This window comes from Ceratotherium simum, chromosome 1 (assembly GCF_057802395.1).
Source record: "Ceratotherium simum simum isolate JZ-2026a chromosome 1, ASM5780239v1, whole genome shotgun sequence".
NCBI lineage: Eukaryota > Metazoa > Chordata > Mammalia > Perissodactyla > Rhinocerotidae > Ceratotherium > Ceratotherium simum.
In genome coordinates this window covers 21,622,535-21,641,412 of record NC_141900.1, presented here as the reverse complement: position 1 = coordinate 21,641,412, position 18,878 = coordinate 21,622,535, and the positions used below count along the sequence as shown (strand labels likewise).

Sequence of the window (18,878 nt, the reverse complement as noted above, 5' to 3'; positions counted from 1 at the left end):
TTTTTAATTTTTTGAGGAACCTCCATACTGTTTTCCATAGTGGCTTCACCAGTTTAGATTCCCCCCAACAGTGCACAAGGGTTCCCTTTTTGCCATATCCTTGCCAACACTTATCCTTTTCTGATAATAGCCATTCCAACAGGTGTAAGGTGATATCTCACTGTGGGTTTGATTTGCATTTCCCTGATGATTAGTGATGTTGAGCACCTTTTCAGGTACCTGTTGCCCTTTGTATGTCTTCTTTGGAAAAATGTCTATTTAGATCCTCTGCCCATTTTTAAATCAGATTGTTTCTTTTTTTGCTATTATGTGTTTCTTTTTTATACATTTTGGATATTAACTTCTTATTGGATTTATGATCTTCAAATATTTTCTCCCATTTCCTAGGTTGTCTTTTCATTTGTTGATGGTTTCCTTTGTGGTGCAGAAGCTTTTTAGTTTAATGTAGTCTCACTTGTTGATTTTTGCTTTTGTTGCCTTTGGCTTTGGTGTCAGATCCAAAAAATCACCACCAAGACCGATGTCAAGGAATCTACTGTCTGTTCTCTCTAGGAGTTTTATGGTTTCAGGTCTTATATTCAAGTCTGTAATCCATTTTGAGTTAATCTTTGTGTATGGTGTAGTGGTCCAGTTTCATCCATTAGCAAGTGGCTGTCTGGTTTTTCAAACACCATTTATTAAAGAGACTGTCCTTTCCCCATTGTATAGTCTTGGCTCTTTTGTCAAAAATTAATTAACTATATATGCGTGGGTTTATTTCTTGGCTCTCTATTCTGTTCTCTGTTGGTCTACGTGTCTGTTTTTATGCCAGTACCATACTGTTTTGATTACTCTAGCTTTGTAACATAGTTTGAAATCAGAAAGCGTGATGCTTCCAGCTTTGTTCTTCTTTCTCATGACTGCTTTGGCTACATCACTAAGATTGCTTTCAGGGTATTTTGTGGTTCCATAAAAATTTTATTGTTCTATTATTGTTTGTTCTATTCCTGTGAAAAATGCCATTGGAATTTTGATAAGGATTGCATTGAATCTGTAGATTGCTTTCGGTAGCATGGACATTTAAACAATATTAATTCTTCCAATCCATGAGCACAGAGTATCTTTCCAATTATTTGTGTCTTCTTCAACTTCTTTCATCGATGATTTACAGGTTTCAGAGTACAGGTCTTTCACCTCCTTGGTTAAATTTATTCCTAGGTATTTTATTCTTTTTGATGCTACCATAAATGGGATTGTTTTCTTAATTTTTCTTTTCTTTTTTTTTTTGTGAGGAAGATCAACCCTGAGCTAACATCTGTCGCCAATCCTCCTTTTTTTGCTGAGGAAGACTGGCCCTGGGCTAACATCTGCGCCCATCTTCCTCCACTTTATACAGGACGCTGTCACAGCATGGCTTGATAAGCAGTTTGTCAGTGCGTGCCCAGGATCCAAACTCCGGGCCGCCACAGCAGAGCGCGTGCACTTGACTGCTACACCACTGGGCCGGCCCCTTAATTTTTCTTTCTGATAGTTTGTTATTACTGCATAGAAACACAACTGATTTTTGTATATTGATTTTGTATCCTGCAGCTGTACTGAATTCATTCCTTAGCTCTAACAGTTTTTTGGTGGAGTCTTTGGGGATTTCTATATACAATATCATGTCATCTGCAAATAGAGACAGTTTTACTTCTTCCTTTCTGATTTGGAGCCTTTTATTTTTTTCTTGCCTAATTGCAAGAGGAATTTGAAAAAAGATTGATATTAATTATTCCATAAATGTTTGGTACAATTCACTAGTGAAGCCATCTGGCCCTAGATTTGCTCGTTGGGATGTTTTTGATTACTGACTCAATCTCCTTACTAGTAATTTCTATTTCCATGTGATTCAATCTTGGTAGGTTGTATGTTTCTAGGAATTTATCCATTTCTTCTAGATTGTCCAACCTGTTGGCATATAATTGTTCATAGTAGTCTCTTATGATCCTTTGTACTTCTGTGGTATCAGTTGTAACGTCTTCTGTTTCATTTCTGATTTTATTTATTTGAATCCTCTCTTTTTTTTTCTTGGTGAGTCTAGCTAAAGGTTTGTCTCTTTTGCTTCTTTTTTCAAAAAACAGCTCTTAGAGGCCGGCCGGGTGGCACAAGCGGTTAAGTGCGCATGTTCCACTGTGACAGCCTGGGGTTCGCTGGTTTGGATCCCGGGCGTGCACCGACACACTGCTTGGCAGGCCATGGTGTGGCGGCATCCCATATAAAGTGGAGGAGGATGGGCACGGATGTTAGCCCAGGGCTGGTCTTCCTCAGCAAAAAAAAAAAAAAGAGGAGGATTGGCAGATGTTAGCACAGGGCTGATCTTCCTCACACACACACAAAAAAAACAGCTCTTAGTTTCATTGATCTTTTCTATTATCTTTTTAGTCTCTATTTCATTTAATTCCACTCCGATCTTTGCTATTTCCTTCCTTCTACTAACTGTGGGCTTAGTTTGTTCTTCTTTATCTAGTTCCTTGAAGTGTAAAGTTAAGTTGTTTGAGATCTTTCTTGTTTCTTAATGTAGGCATTTATCGTTATAAAATTCTCTCTTACAACTGCTTTTGCTGCATCCCATACATTTTTGTATGTCATATTTCCATTTTCATTTGTCTCAAGATATTTTTTTCTGTTTTGATTTTTTTGACCCATTGGTAATTGAGTAGCATGTTGTTTAATCTCCATGTTTGTGAATTTTCTAGTTTTCTTCTTGTAATTGATTTCTAGTTTCATACCATTGTGGTAGGAAAGGTTGTTTGATATGATTGCAATCTTCTTAAACGTATTAAGACTTGTTTTGTGGCCTACCATATGATCTATCCTGGAGAATGTTCCATGTGCACTTGACAAGAACATGTATTTGGCTGTTTTTGGATGGAATGTTCTGTAAATGTCTGTTAAGTCCATCTGGTCTAACGTATTGTTTAAGTCCAATGTTTCCTTATTGATATTCTGTCTAGATGATCTATCCATTGTTGAAAGTGGGGCACTCAAGTCCTCTACTATTAATGTATTGCTGTCTATTTCTCCCTTCAGGTCTGTTAATACTTGTTTTATATATTTAGGTGTTCCTATGTTAGGTGCATAAATATTTACAAATGTTATATCCTCTTGTTGGACTGACCCCTTTATCATCATCTAATGACTTTCTTTGTCTCTTATTACAGTCTTTGTCTTCAAGTCTATTTTGTCTAAGTATAGCTACCCCTGCTTTCTTTTTGCTTCCATTTGTATGAAATACCTTTTCCATCCCTTCACTTTCAGTCTGTGTGCAGTCTTAAAGCTGAAGTGAGTCTCTTGTAGGCAGCATATAGTTGGGTCTTTTTTTTTTTTTTTTTTGCCAAGGAAGAGTTGCCCTGAGCTAACATCTGTTGCCAATCTTCCTCCCTTTCCTTGAGGAAGATTCACCCTGAACTAACATCTGTGCAAATCTTCCTCTATTTTGTATGTGGGTTGCTGCCACAGCACGGCCGCCAACAAGTGGTATAGGTCCGTGCCTGGGAACCGAACCCCAGGCTGCCAAAGCAGAGGGCACCAAACTTAACCACTAGGCCACAGGGTTGGCCCCAGGTCTTGTTTTTTTTTTTTAAAATCCATTCAGTCACTCTATGTCTTTTGATTGGAGGATTCAGTCCATTTATATTTAAAGCAATTATTAATAGGTATGGATTTACTATTGCCATTTTGTTAATTGTTTTCTGTCTGTTTTGTAGTTCCTTTGTTCCTTTCTTCTTCTCTTGCTCTTTTCTGATTTAATGATTTTCTGTAGCAGTATGCTTAGATTTCTTTCTCTTTATCTTCTGTGCATTTACTATAGGTTTTTGCTTTGTAGTTACTATGAGGCATACATAAAACATTTTTATAATTGTAATATTCTAAGTTGATAACAACTTAAGTTCAAATGCATACTGAAGCTCTACATTTTTACTCCCTCCTCCTACATTTTATGTTTTTGATGTCACAGTTTACATCTTTTTTTTTTTTTTTTGTGAGGAAGATCAGCCCTGAGCCAACATCCAATGCCAATCCTCCCCTTTGTGCCAAGGAAGATTGGCCCTGGGCTAACATCTGTGCCCATCTTCCCCTACTTTATACGGGATGCCGTCACAGCATGTCTTGATAAGCGGTGTGTCAGTGCGTGCCCGGGATCTGAACCTGCGAACCCCGGGCAGCCGAAGCAGAGTGTGTGCACTTGATCGCTGCGCCACCAGGTCAGCCCCACAATTTACATCTTTTTATCTTGTGTATCCATTAACAAATTATTGTAGTTATAGTTATTTTTACTACTTTTGTCTTTTAATCTTCATACTAGATTTACAAGTGATTTACCCACCACCATTACAACATGAGAGTATTCTGAATTTAACTACATATTTACCTTTACCAGTGAGATTTATACTTTTATATGTTTTCCTGTTACTAATTAGCACCCTTTCATTTAAGCTTGAAGAACTTGAACATTTCTCCTAAGGCCTGTCTAGTGGTGCTGAACTCCTTCAGCTTTTACTTGTCTGGAAAACTCTTGATCTCTCCTACTAAAACCAATCTCCAATTCTAATACGCTATAATGACCATCCCCTCACAGTTGTACACATTTAGAAACCAAAACCCTACATAATATGACAATAATGTCCTTATCACCTATATACCTAACTAGTCTATTACATAGGACAGAAGAATGTAAAGTCCCTTGGTATTATCACTAATAGTATTAGTCAGATAATCTTTAATAAACCTCAGTTAAAACTAGTCCCTTAGTGATCTTAAAATATATGTAAGAGGTTGAAAGACTATTTTTAGCACATAAAGCAGACAGAGGTTCTAATTTCAGATACTATGTATGGAAGAAAGGAAAGTACTACAGATAATTAAAAGCAATTCATTTCTCCATGGAAAAAAGTGCTCTAAGATGACACACTGTAAAGTGATTTATAGCATATTGACAGCAGTTCTTCTAATGAAAAAACAATTGTCCAAGTTTTCCCTGGAGAACAGTCAGTAACAACAATCCATGCTCTTGGAAAGTCATGAGTTAGAAAATGAGAACCAAATGAACTCACAGCTGGGAAAAGCCGACAATAATTAATTTAATACCAGCCATTTGTAGTGAACATGTATACATTTCAAAATTTCCCTTGAGAGAAACAAGGTCATTGAAGGGCAGAGGCCACATATTTGAACATGTTCAAAGAATGTTTACTTAATAAGATAATATGCTCCAAGGGTTTTACATAAAAAAAATAACAACTTGTTTTAGGACTAGGAGGTTATGATAAACAGTTGGTCAATACCATCATTTGAATTTCAATATTGTAAAAGTATTTCTGAAAAACACTGCCTAAGTAAGTTCACATTGAACTTGGACAATATATATTCCTCAACAGCAGCAGAAAGAAAACTGTCATTAAAAGGGGCTTTATTCTGACTCATTGGCTAAGAAAATGGGAACAGTTTGAGATCTTCCATGTTGTTTCATTTTAATGAGCAGTGAGCATTTTTCATGTCCTTATTAAAGTAGTTAATGTGTTTCTCTAGTCTCATTATCACTGCCCAAGTATACTCTCTGTTGTTTCATAACCAAGACAACTCCTTTTCGTTTCAGAGAAGACCATAAAGTCAGATCTGATTGCTCACATGTGGTTGTTAATAAAACTCCTACTGTGCTGCTCAAGGTGCCCATGGGGATTTTACTATTATTTATATTTTCTTATGGTTTTCTATAATTACTGTGATTGTACTTTCACAAAGTAAATGTATCTCTACCAATTAAAGCAGTGGTAGGTTAAGAATATTCATCAGATTTGTGTGAAAGGATATTGTTCTTAGGGATTTGATCAAAGCACAGAAATTAAACTGCTGTTATCATGCATTCAACCCAAGTGTTAAATTAAAATGCTCAGCAACTTTGGAGTTTATTTGAGCAGATGATAACTATTTATGAAAATAAACATGATACAGGACTTGCATTCGTGATATGACTGTTTATTGTATTAAAAGTGCTGAAAAAAACCTACTACACAAATTTGGGGGATATAGTTTATGGCATATGATCAATTTGAATTTCTGTTAATTCAGGTCAAATTAAATTTTCAGAAGCATATAATTCTAAGAAATATTATTTTGGATTACATATTTGCATCTTCTTTTGCTTCACCCCTTTATTTTCTTTGAAGGCTCCATGACTTTCTTAGAACATCCATAAAAACAAGCATCTGATGCTATCAAATAGAAAATACACAATATAACCTTTCATACTTTGTCACACAGAAATTCATTCTATCTAGTTCGACAGTGCTTGCAGCAAAAGTGACCAGCTGTACTTCCATTCCATTAGCTGTCATTTGGATGCTAGAATCTTAGCCTGCTGTGTGTGAGATGTGACTGTCCATGCACAATTCCCATCAAAGGTAATTTTCTGTGCAATGGTGTGTAAAATTTACCTCCAATTATGATAAGGTCACTGATGGGTCATTTATGATATGCTCTCTGGAGACAATTGCGGTGAATAGCTTTCAGCAAGATTCATCCAGAGAAATTAAATCGGTCTGACCATGATTCAATAGAAAGTAAAACTCTCTTAGAAAATTATTTCTCAATCATATTTAAAGTCCTAAAGGAACCCTGAGAGGGGCAGTATGCACAATGGTGAAGGCTGTGGGTTTTGGAATTATGCAGACCTGAATTTTAATCCAGGATCTCTGGGCCTAGAAGCCATACATGATCTGGCCCCTGCACATCTCTTGGCTTCCATTCCTGAAACTCACTCCTTCACTACCTGGGGTCTAGCACCAGTGGCCTGCTTCCTGGTCCTTGAACATGCCATAGTCACTCTCGCTTTGGGAGTCCTTGCACTGCAAAGTTTCCTATAGTTGGAATGCTCTTCCTTCAGATCTGCATGTGGTTGGAACCTCCCTGTTCTTCTACTACATTGTATCCACTATCTGAACTATCTGAACATAGCCTCCTCCTCCCTCTCCAAAATAACTACCTCTTGACTCCAGTTAATCAGTATTGTGTCATCCTACTGATGTGCGTGAAGTACTAATCATAGCCTTAAATTATTTATTTACTGCTTATTGTACAGTTAACTTTGCATATGACCATAGGGGGCAAAAATATAAGAAGAAAAGGTATCTTGACTAGGATATCCCACAATCTTGAAAGCCCACCGACATTAACTATATGAGTCACTGGTCTAATACTGCTTGATAAAATGTGTTAAAAAGGAGATCTTAGTTAATAAATTAGGGATGAAAAAACTTCCTGGACTTTATGTAAGACAGCATGAAAACAGAACTACTCATGAGAAATTTTGTTAAAATAGTCATTAGAGGGCCGGTCTCGTGGCTTAGTGGTTAAGTGCGCGCACTCCGCTGCTGGCGGCCCGGGTTCGGATCCTGGGCGTGCACCGACGCACCGCTTCTCAGGCCATGCTGAGGCTGCGTCCCACATACAGCAACTAGAAGGATGTGGAACTATGACATACAACTATCTACTGGGGCTTTGGGGGGAAAAATAAATAAAGTTAAAAAAAAAAATAGTCATTAGAGTGATTTTACATTTCACTATGACCATGCTGGATCTCCAAGAAGGGGAAATATGTAAGTCACTTTTAGTTATTAACACTTTTTGGAGAGGGTTTTTATATGCAATGGTGGGAAATGAAATTTTAGCATTAATAACTATGGTGAAATTTTATATTTACCTAAGTCTATCAGCATTTTGTTTTTAGTCCTCCTTCCCAAGATATCTTACTTGTAGACATAATAATGACTTTTCATATGGTTCATGTTCAGTAAACATTTGTCAACAAATGACTAAGTGCTGGATGGATTAGAAGATCATCCTTGTGTTCCAATCCTTATTGCAAATTGTAACAACAACAACAAAGGTGACACCTTTACCCTTTAACAACAACAACAACAAAAGATGAAATTCTTACCAAAGAGTCCAGTCATGGCCACAGCATGGTTGAACATTTCCAAGGTAGAATCCCAGAGATTGAGTGACCTCCACAAGATTGGTAAAGTCAAGACTAATGCTGTTGAAAAGGACAGATGTCATGATAATCTCATCAATAGCCCATACGTCTTCTCCTTGAGAAGAATGATATGGTTGCCACCATCTGAACTGAATTCCAAACTGCCTTGCATCGTCTGGTAATTCCACGGAGATTATTCTAAAGGAAAAAAAAAATAAAAGTAAAAATTCAGATTACTTTGATATCTAAAAATACAAACTTTTATAGCAGAATATTTTTTCTGAGGTATAGTATTAAAAAAAATACTTCTCTCACTATTACAAACGTTCTTCTGAGATTTCCAGTTTCCTGTCTGACTCCAACAAAGTCTTCTAAACACATCCAAAAATGTGACTTTTCTTTCACTCATCTGCTCTCAGAAAAGCTAACTCAATAAAACACAGTTGTCAAAGAGGCAGAATTCATCTTAGCCTGCTAAAGGATCTTGGGCGGCTTGTTAAACATATTACAGTTTGGGGCTGGTTGGAACCATGGCACTTCCTTATTCCCGTGAGTTTAGCATAGTGTGCGAGGTCACTTGCTGTGTCATGGCGGCTATGACAACAAACCTGTATCTGATAAATGGGGAAGAAAATTAAGAATAATATCTAATTTCCAGGAGCAATTATTGAACACAGCAGCAGGAACCATACATTAATTGCCACTGCAATGACATCTGTTTGAAAGCTCCATAAATCACAGTACCATGCTGCTCACATCCATACACAAGGTGAGACTTGAAGCAAACAGCACATGGAGCATTTGTCTCCATCAACGTACAGTTAAATACCAGGAGAGCTGTTTGCACTAAACGCACACTGAAGGGACTGAGTCCTTCTCCCAGTGAGTAAAGAAAAACTCCCTAAGACAGGTAACTAGTTGAATAGCTTAGAAACAGATTATTTAAAAACTTCAACATCTAAGGCTGGATTTACTGAGAAATCAGATTGATTTTCATATTTGTATTATGTTTACCTTTAGGTATTGTGTGAAGAAACATTAAATCACATCTCAGCTAATTTTTTACACACTGAAAGTTATTAAAAACAATATCTATTTTCTCTTTAAATAATTTATACATAGAAATACGGGGTAGAATTACATCACTATCACTGTTGATTTACAAACTACTAGTAAAAAACTGGTAGGACTTTTTGCAATGTGAGAAAATATACTTTTTAAATAATGAAAAATCAGTATTCAAATACAGAAATATAAATTAAAAAACACTTCTTAAACTAAAAAGACATAGCTATAATATGTTTATGGTTTTTAAATATTTTTAAATTCTTATGGTTTTAAATTACTCTCAAATCTGTTGAATTTTTTTTACCAATGTGAATTTCTTAGAAGAAGAGAGTAAAATTTAGTTAAATATTTTAGTAATTTTCACTTTAATTTTTCTATTTATTTCTTTATTAAATAAGTAAATAAGAATATTTATTTATATTAATATATAAAATATATAAAGAAATAAACTATGTTCAAACTGGCTTAACAATAAAAACATCATTAATGAATTTAATAATTTAATTTGTCATTAGAAAATTATAATTTTCCTTTATATTAATCATTTTAAAAGTAGTTACTATTCTTTCTGATGAAAATAAATACAATTTTCTAAAATAACAACTGAAAAGTAGAATTAGTTTCTCAGGCAACTTTAAAAGAAAATAAAGTGCATATACATGTGTGATAATAGTAATTGAAATAATCAATATTTTCCTTGGTAAAGATGTTAATACTGTGGGTATATAATCAGACTCTTGGGTTAAAGTCCCCACTCTGACACCTAATGGTTAGTAATTTTGCAGCTGCAGGGAAGGTACTCAACTTCTGTGTGCCTCAACATCTCCATCTGTGAAACTGGGATAATGCCCTTAAGGGAAAGTCAGAAACTTTTTTCAGGGCCGGCCCCGTGGCTTAGTGGTTAAGTGTGTGCACTCCACTGCTGGCGGCCTGGGTTCGGATCCCGGGCGCGCACTGACGCACCGCTTCTCCGGCCATGCTGAGGCCGTGTCCCACATACAGCAACTAGAAGGATGTGCAACTATGACATACAACTATCTACTGGGGCTTTGGGGGAAAACAAATAAATAAATAGATAAAATTATAAAAAAATAAAAGAAACTTTTTTCAGATTTTTCACGACTGTGTCTTAGCACCTAGAACAGTACCTGGCACACAATAAGGACTCAACAAACTCTTGCTGCATGAATGAAGTGCATATTATCAGTATACTCCAATAGAGATTCAAATACAGAGGCACAAGGAGGTTAAATATTGTAACGTTAAGCGGCTTCTGAGTGACAATGCCAGGATCTGCACCTAGGCAGCACGCCCTAGACCTTTACTTCACATCCTGGAGTGGGTGGGAGTCTCTGCTTTCATGACTCTGCATATTACAGTGGCCGGTTAGAAGAGCGACAGAGCCGTTTGATCAGAATATTCCTAGATGAGAACCCAGGGACTCAGGTCAACTTTCTATATCAATCCTCCTTTTCTAGGTAGGGACTAAGCTCATGGATTTCTTGTAACCAAATACAATAATCAAAATAAAAAAAAATACCAATTATTTCACAAGACCTTCTAGTCAGCTTGAATTAAAAGATTAACTTAGATATATTTACAGACTTTAAATTTTATAAATAACAAGAAAATAGAGTTCTTTTATTTACTGAGTCACAGACAAGCAAATTATTAGAAATTGGCTAGAAGTAATAGTAGTTAGCCAACTAGCATATCTAATCTATGGATCGCACTTCATTTTTGAACAACCATGGCAGAAAGGAACAATATGGAATTCACAGCAATTACAGGCAGCAATTTATACTGGAGAAAATATAGCAAATGGCTAAAGGCATCAAGATATATTTAACTCTCCTATGAAGAATTTACATGGTTTGTATTATTTATCATATAAAATATAATTTAGTATCTAGAATGTATCAAATTCTACTTCTGCCACGTCACCTTTTATTAATATTTGTAAGAGAGAGGGGGAGGGAGGAAGAGGCTCATGTACAGAGGTACAATATAGAAAATGAAAGAGTTCTTGGTACTACCACCATGTTCTCATTTTTAAAAAATCTCCACTCTGATCTTCATCTTTCAAGCTATGCACATACCTAATGCCGAAAGGCCACCTTGATTCTGCTTAGAAGAAAAATGTTGCTGTCAAATAGCAAGCAAGATTAAATGCACCTTTGCAATAGCACATTAAATGTGTAATTATTTTTCATATCAACAAAGATTAATTAAGTTTCATGATACAGATTGATTACTGAATTTTGGAGCCATTCATCCTTGTTAGAAAAAATTGTGTTTTAGGTCAAGTTAACTCAGGACAGTGATATTTTCTTCATGTTTTCATCATTATTATTATAACATTGATTTTTGTTTAATTTTCTTTTAATGCTTACTGTGGAGAGTCTATGAAATAGTTCTTTAGGATTCATGTGTCTCTACTGAGTGAGAAAGTTGAGTTTAGCCTTACATTTATTTACAGGGAAAATACTCAACACATCTGGTGTGTTCTTAAAATTTTATAATGTATAAATTTATAACTCATAAGAGTTGTTAAGTATTATCACTGCTACATGCTACTTCATTTTCTGTGAAAATAAAAGTTCTCATCTATTTTCAAATACTCAAAGATAAGGACAGCCCTAGGCAAAAATTTAAAGTATGTAAAGTCTACCACCAGTGCCCCTGTCTATTTGCCATGGTGCCAACACAAACCTCAGGCCCAGAGCCCTCACTCTTTTTCACATCTCCCCATGATCAAAGTGTACTTCCAGGAAGGCAAAAGGTATTAGTCCTTTACATCTGACTGTGAATGTAGCCACAGTGTTACCTCTTCTAATGGTATTTTGACTTTCCCATTCTCCTCTTCTCCTGCTATTTTTAACAGAATTTTAGTGAGCAGGTCAATAAGTGTTCTAGAATAGGAGAGGATCCTTTGAATACCTCTGAAATTGTATCACCAGTGGTGATTACCACTCTGCCAACATCAAAGAATGTCCCTGCTTCAAGTTAAACTTAAATCTCACAATTGTGACTATAGATTATGAAATATATAACCTAAAGAAAAATAGAAGTGGCCTGAGGAAAGGACTTGAGATATATTTTCACATTCCACCTTTGCTAGGGACTCTATACATGCTAGAAAAATTTCTTTGTACTCATTACTTAATTATATTACATGCAAATTTAAAAACCATATTGGTTATCAGATTTTATGAATTATTATCTCATATAATTTATTACAAAATACTACATTATATTGCTAAGAAATATTTGTCACCAGCATTTATAATTTAGTACCATATTAAAATCATATCTAATAATTTGCACTATAGTTGAATAAGGAAAATAGTGTTAACTATTTGGCTCTTTCCTAGGCATCAAAATATTTCCCTTAGATGCACATTTCAAAATATGAGAATAAATTTCTTCAAATTTGTCAGAAGTCAGTAGGACAAATGGATTAGAAGAATGTGGCTTGCTAGTTTTTTATTGCAAGACACATCAATCCTTGTCCTCACCATCTCTCAGTGGAAAAATATCCAGAATCTTACACCATTTGAATGATGATTTCCCAAGGAAAGTGATATCACTCTAACCATTTTTCCAAATGTTTTTTAACATACCTGGGCTCATGATAGTTGAGATATGAATAGTGCTCCAAGAGTTTCCAAGTTATCCCATTATCATAAGAATAATGCAATAAAACTCCTTCACCAGGCTGGTCGGGGGCTCTGCATGTGCTCAGAACAGACTTGCTCCCCAGCCTCAATGTGAACTGGAGAAACCTAGACATGAATTGTCTATAATTAGTGTGTGCATAAATATTTTTAATCACAATGTTCATTTTGGCTTTTAAAGAATTTCAAACAAATTTAAATGAACTACCCAAAAGCTATAGGTTTCCACTCATCCTTTTATAAAAGGTAAGTAATTTCATTGTGAGATGTATGAATATGTGTAGAAGATGAGGTAAACGCACATATTTTATATACAGATATATCCATACAAATATAACTGTACGTTTATATATATTTGTATACTATGTACTTGTGTACATACACTTAAAATGTCAATCATCCCTTTACTGCATTATTTATTAGGCACTGGGGGAAGGGAAGATGTAGAGGGTAAATCTAATCAGCCTTTACAAGCTGTCAAATAAATAAAACTACATAAATAATTAACTAGCCCTTGGCTTAAGAACACAGTTTTGATGCTAACATTTCATATTTTTAAAAATCTAGTCAGTTATTAGTATCTTAAAGTCATCAGTAAGCCTGTTAATTTATTAAAAACTAGGGCAAATTAACCGTATATAAACTGTAAACTCCTTCTCATCATGGTTAAAAATTGGAAGATGTATATATATCAGTAAAAAATAAAAAGAAGAAAAATTGAAAATAAATAGATCTAAAGTCAATCATCAGTATCTGGTTTCTGTTTGTATTCCACCTTGCCTTAACTCACCTGGATTGTGAGCTGTCAAGGAAAGATGTAATTAGCTGACGCCTCCCATCTTTGTTGAAAACCAGGGCCTTCCCACTGGCCAAGACACCACAGCCAAAGCTGACTTCAGCACCACGGATAGAGTAAAAGTTATGGTAAGAGGAGAGCCTGGAACTGCCAAAGCTTTCAGAAATAAACATTGGGAATGTCTGGGATGCCATCTCACAAGCTGGGCCGGAAAATCCAGGGTCACACCTGAAAGAGACACCGCGAAATTAAATCTTAAACTGTTGGTCCTTTGAGAGATTCCTGAATCTACTTGGGGGAGGAGGAAGTCCAGAGGCCAGGATGTGATTGAATGGGGAGTGAGGCTCACTAGTCTTTGGAGAATACTGAATCTGAAGACTTGATAAGGGCGGATTGACTGTAAATATTCTGGAAGAATACAGTCTTTGCATAGCTCTGTTATAAAAAGCTTATGATTAAAACAATAACTCAGCACTCACCTTTAACCAATGCCAGCAATTTATCTGCAAATGCATCTACATTTGTGCACATTTCCAACTTAAAATCTTTGTAAAAGTTATATTGTATGTATATAACTTTATTCATAATGATGTTAATTAAATTTGTAAAAGAAACAACATAAATAAAATACTTCTGTAAGATATCTAGAATAACTTTCCTCTAAGAACAAATGAAAAAATACATATTACGTTTGTAATATGAAGTATTTGAAATATTTGGAAAAGATTGGAAAATAAACTTATCTTTATTCCAAACTTAGATTGGCATTATAAAGGGAATGCATACACCTTGACCTAGATAGATGTCCTTAGCAGAACTGTGTTGCCTCTCAGTGGAATCCCAAATTAGTAGTGCTTCAAGGAAAAGAAAAACAAAACAAAACCACTTACAACAACCTGCCTGCTGCCACGTAAGGACATGCTGTATTTATGTTAGCTGACTAGAATATATAAGGAGCTCCCTGAGTCTTCTATCAGTGAGGAAACTCATCACAGACAACTCAATAACTGAATATCAGAAACTTCTTATATTTTAATGAGTTTACGCACCAAGAATTAGTTTCAGATTCTTTATTTTATTTATTTATTTTTTTTGTGAGGAAGATCAGCCCTGAGCTAACATCCATGCTAATCCTCCTCTTTTTGCTGAGGAAGACTGGCTCTGAGCTAACATCGATTGCCAATCCTCCTCCTTTTTTCTTTTTTCTCCCCCAAAGCCCCAGTAGATAGTTGTATGTCATAGTTGCACATCCTTCTAGTTTCTGTATATGGGACGTGGCCTTAGCATGGCCGGAGAAGTGGTGCATCGGTGCGTGCCCAGGATCCGAACCCGGGCCGCCAGTAGCAGAGCGCACACACTTAACCGCTAAGACACGGGGCCGGCCCCCAGATTCTTTATTTTTATTGCACTATTTCTTTCTCACTATTTTTACTATGTCACCCATTATAAAATTAAATTGGTGTCTTTTTGGGTGGTGTGGGGGGGTTCTTGTCTAAGCATTCAAAACTTCCTAATGTCTGAAACAAGGCTTTTATAAAGCAAGTGTACTAGTGAAGTGATATTCTGGCATAACTCAGAAGGCTACTTCTTTAGCACTAATGTTGAATCTGGGATCTACATTGGCCTCTCAGAGGGTCAATGGAGTGTATGAATGTGCTGAAATCAAATGCCACATTTCATGTGTAGTGGATATTCTGGGAGGGAAGGTTTATAGTTATCATCATATTATCAAAGAAGTTGGACCCGAAAATGCCAAGAGGTATTGTAGGGTGACGTTTGAGGGTTGTCTTGGCATTAGGGATGGGGGTGGGAAAGAAAATCAATATTTATGGAGCATGTAAATGAGCCTCAAATAGTTTGCTTCTTTCACACGCCATTTCATTGACTTAGTCAGACTCTAAATAGCCAAGTAGTTTCCAAAAAAGATAAAAAGTTAGCTAAAGAGGACATATTTTAACATTGGGAAACTGAATGTGGTTTACCATGGCCACAAATTGGAATTGGTGTCCCCCAACAAGACTATCTATTACCAGAGTGCATTTCAGGGCAAATGCATTTCTGTGTATCTTAAATGTGTCTTCTTAGGACAGGTGATTGGGAAAAATTGGTGCTCATTTAAAGATGACTCACACTGCAGTCAGTTCCCATTTAGTGGTTTTGAAGTGTACTTTTAATCAAAAGTTACACATTTGGGATAGAATGTTGCTAAGGATTCGACTCATATATTTAAAAAATACCTTCGTAGCCTTTGTTTTGCAGCAAAACAGTAGGGTAGCACACACTGGTGATTTCAGGAATGACTTGAGGCTGTCCTGACTCCAAATATGTCCCCTACTGGTTCATCTACCCACCCTTAAATGGTCATCCAGTATGTCAGGAAAAAAAGCCCCACTGTTAAGATACATGGATGACACTTGTGTAGGAAGGTTTCTAATGCTCTTTGTCCTCATTAGCATCTCTAGCAGGGGTGGGCTTATCAGGATAGTGAGCTGTCAGTTTAGAAACCCAGGCCTGGGGATTGTACACAGGCAAGAAAGTGTTAGGGAGCAGGAGAGGTGGAATCCTGGTAGCAAGTAACGGTGGTGATGAGGGGAGCAAAATGGGGAGAAAAACACAAAGCTGCAGAGGCCCCAATTCAAGGATTTGTTTAAAGGAAATAAGTGGTATTGAATATGAATTTCTTTTCTGTGTAATTTTGCTCAAACTTGACAATGCACATATTGTTGGAAAAGGATGTAGTGGCTAAACATTTAGACAGGCCACAAATTAACAAAGCCAACGAATATTACATAAAACATTATTAGAAACAGGGAAAAAACTAAAGTCCCAACTGGTGAAAATATTCTGCAAAACCTCAGAAGGAGGAAAAGGCTATGATTATTCAGGATAACGTATAGTGTCAAAAAGGAATGATGCCCAAAGGCATAAAACTGCCATTCAGATTTCTGTTTGCATCCATCATGGGTGACACAGATGGTTGCCTTAATAAAACCATTGAATGTTAACAGGGATATTGTACACAAAAAAAGAAGTATGAGGTATAACTATTGTAATTACAGATAGGTCTTTTAGAAATAGCACTTTCTATTTTCATTAATAAAAGCAGCTGTCATTTTAGATAATTTGTTTTCAAAAGTTTTCAGGACAACTCCAGGAATTACAAAAATGTCTGGCCTTCTTGTGTTAATTTTATGTGAAATACACTAAACAAGAAGATGGCCTGGTTATGGATAATGGAAGAAGATAACAACTTGAGGAAACCATCAGCCATTGTTTCAGAGATTTAATGAGTCAGTGTTTCTGGGCAGGAGTTGGTGGTTTTATTAGAAAGCACAGAGATGCATATTCAGTTTTGAAATATGAATAGGAACTTTTCAATTCGTTACATATATTATAAAATACTTCTATTGTGTAGAGTGACTTCTTTGTTAATTAAATTCGTTGAAATATAGCTAAAAAGTTAACCTGACACTCTAATCCCAGTGCTGGCAAGTGTCTTGCCTCATGCATATAATTTCCAAATGATTAGGTTCAAAGTCCTTTTATGAGTTCTCCATCAATTAATTAACTGACTAATTAATTACTCTTTGTTTGGAAGACAAGAAGAGACAGACTAGATCTGTTGTTGAAAATTTATCTGTATAACAAAGATTGTGTGTGGTTTCAGGAATTTCCTGGATATTTTATAATTAAATATTAATATGAGAATGACATAATAAATATGAATATCCATTCTTGGTATAAACATAACACAATGCTTTGGTGGTGACTAGATATTACACTATTCATGTATAATTTCAGACTTCATATTCAACATCATTATTATGTAAAATATTTTATATATCACTTTGAAGACCCAAATGTTTTTCAAAAGTAAGCAAGATTGCAAAGTTATATTTAAAGATGAACTTTCTTATCAAATCTGCTAAATTTGGCTCACTCCAGTTTCCTTTAGCATTGGATCTACGGGTCAGTACTGATTTTCATAATCCATTTACAAAGCACGCTAGAAATTAAAATATTACTCATAAACACTAGAACAAGCTTATAGAAAAACAGCATATTGAAGAATGTACCTAAAGACAGAAAAGGCAGTCATCAAGCTATGAGGAATTCAAATTTGTTCACAAATTTACATGAAGCATGCTAAATTTGTTCATAATTTAGTTTAATAGAAAATTTATTTATTAACCAACTTCCACTTACAAAATACACTTGATATTTTATTACACTTAAATTCCATTTGGAGTATCTTACTTTTGGTCTTAAAAAGACCTCAAAAGCCTAAAAAGGAAATTAAAATGACATGTGGCTTCAATGTATAAAGTATATATCAAAAAAGAGAAGTAAAAATATTATTTTAAAATGCTTACTTGCAACCATGTCGCGTGCACTGACCTCTGCCAGAACAGAACTTAAGACACGACGGACCGATATAAACTGCAAGGCAAAAGACAGCGTGTAAAAAATGGCAAAACAATTGGAAAAACTGAGAACACGACCAGCATGTGAAACAATTTTGTGAAGCCATACCATGAAATCTAGCCCCTTGTATGTATGTTGTGCACAGGAGTCCAGGGTGACACAGAGAGTGCTGTGTGACAAGGTAAGCGCTTAGTTACAAATCTGCCGGAACTGTTTTAACTTAATTCTTTCAAGATTTTAATGTTTCATAGCAAAAGAAAGTAGAAACATATAATTTGGGTTCCTTAATGGAGTCTCTTCAGCTAAAACGATTTCAGGCAGAATATTAATGCTTCTGTCTTGAATTTTCTACGAAGTTTAATTTCTTTAGAATTTACAAAGGATCAATTTGATATATCATGAAATGGAGAGCTTATAATTTAATTTTAAAAACTATAATTTCCATTCTTATCTGGGGAAAATCTGTAACATTGCGGATGATTGTTATATATATTTCTAAATATTAATTCATTCTTCCCGAAATGAGGAGGTAAAATCTGCTGTTGAGCACAAAGTCTTCTCTACAATGCAGATATCCTAAATGGTGGGCTTGACTGATCAAGATAATACAAACCTAAATTCTAATCTTTGGAATGCTGAGAAAAGGGCTCCTGATTGTCGAATGGTAGGTTCTGATAGAGACTCAAATACAGTTAAAGATATTAAGCCTTTTGATAATCAGTACAATCAATAACACACCAAATAGTGTAAGCGTGGAACAAAACCAATGAGAAATTAGAGAGGCAATGGTTATTAAGACCTCACATATTCAATTCCAGGCATAAACAAATTTACCATCCATTATCATTTTCTTCTCTGTCCTGTAATCATGTCAAAATAGTTAAATGACTTTCCTGTGGCCTACGTCCCTATAAGCATT

General features: G+C 35.6%; 1 protein-coding gene across 3 annotated transcripts in view; it reads right to left on the bottom strand.

The window, feature by feature from the left end:
• Nucleotides 1-18,878, bottom strand: part of RELN (reelin) — a 490,103-nt gene that overhangs the window by 135,622 nt on the left and 335,603 nt on the right. For all 3 annotated transcript variants that reach the window (XM_087441541.1, XM_004439311.3, XM_087441605.1), the window contains exons 17-20: nt 17,908-17,974; nt 13,529-13,762; nt 12,685-12,846; nt 7,955-8,191 (exon numbers count right to left, since the gene is read on the bottom strand). In XM_087441541.1, coding sequence (XP_087297667.1) covers nt 7,955-8,191; nt 12,685-12,846; nt 13,529-13,762; nt 17,908-17,974 — 700 coding nt within the window. The remainder of the gene's footprint in view (nt 1-7,954; nt 8,192-12,684; nt 12,847-13,528; nt 13,763-17,907; nt 17,975-18,878) is intronic.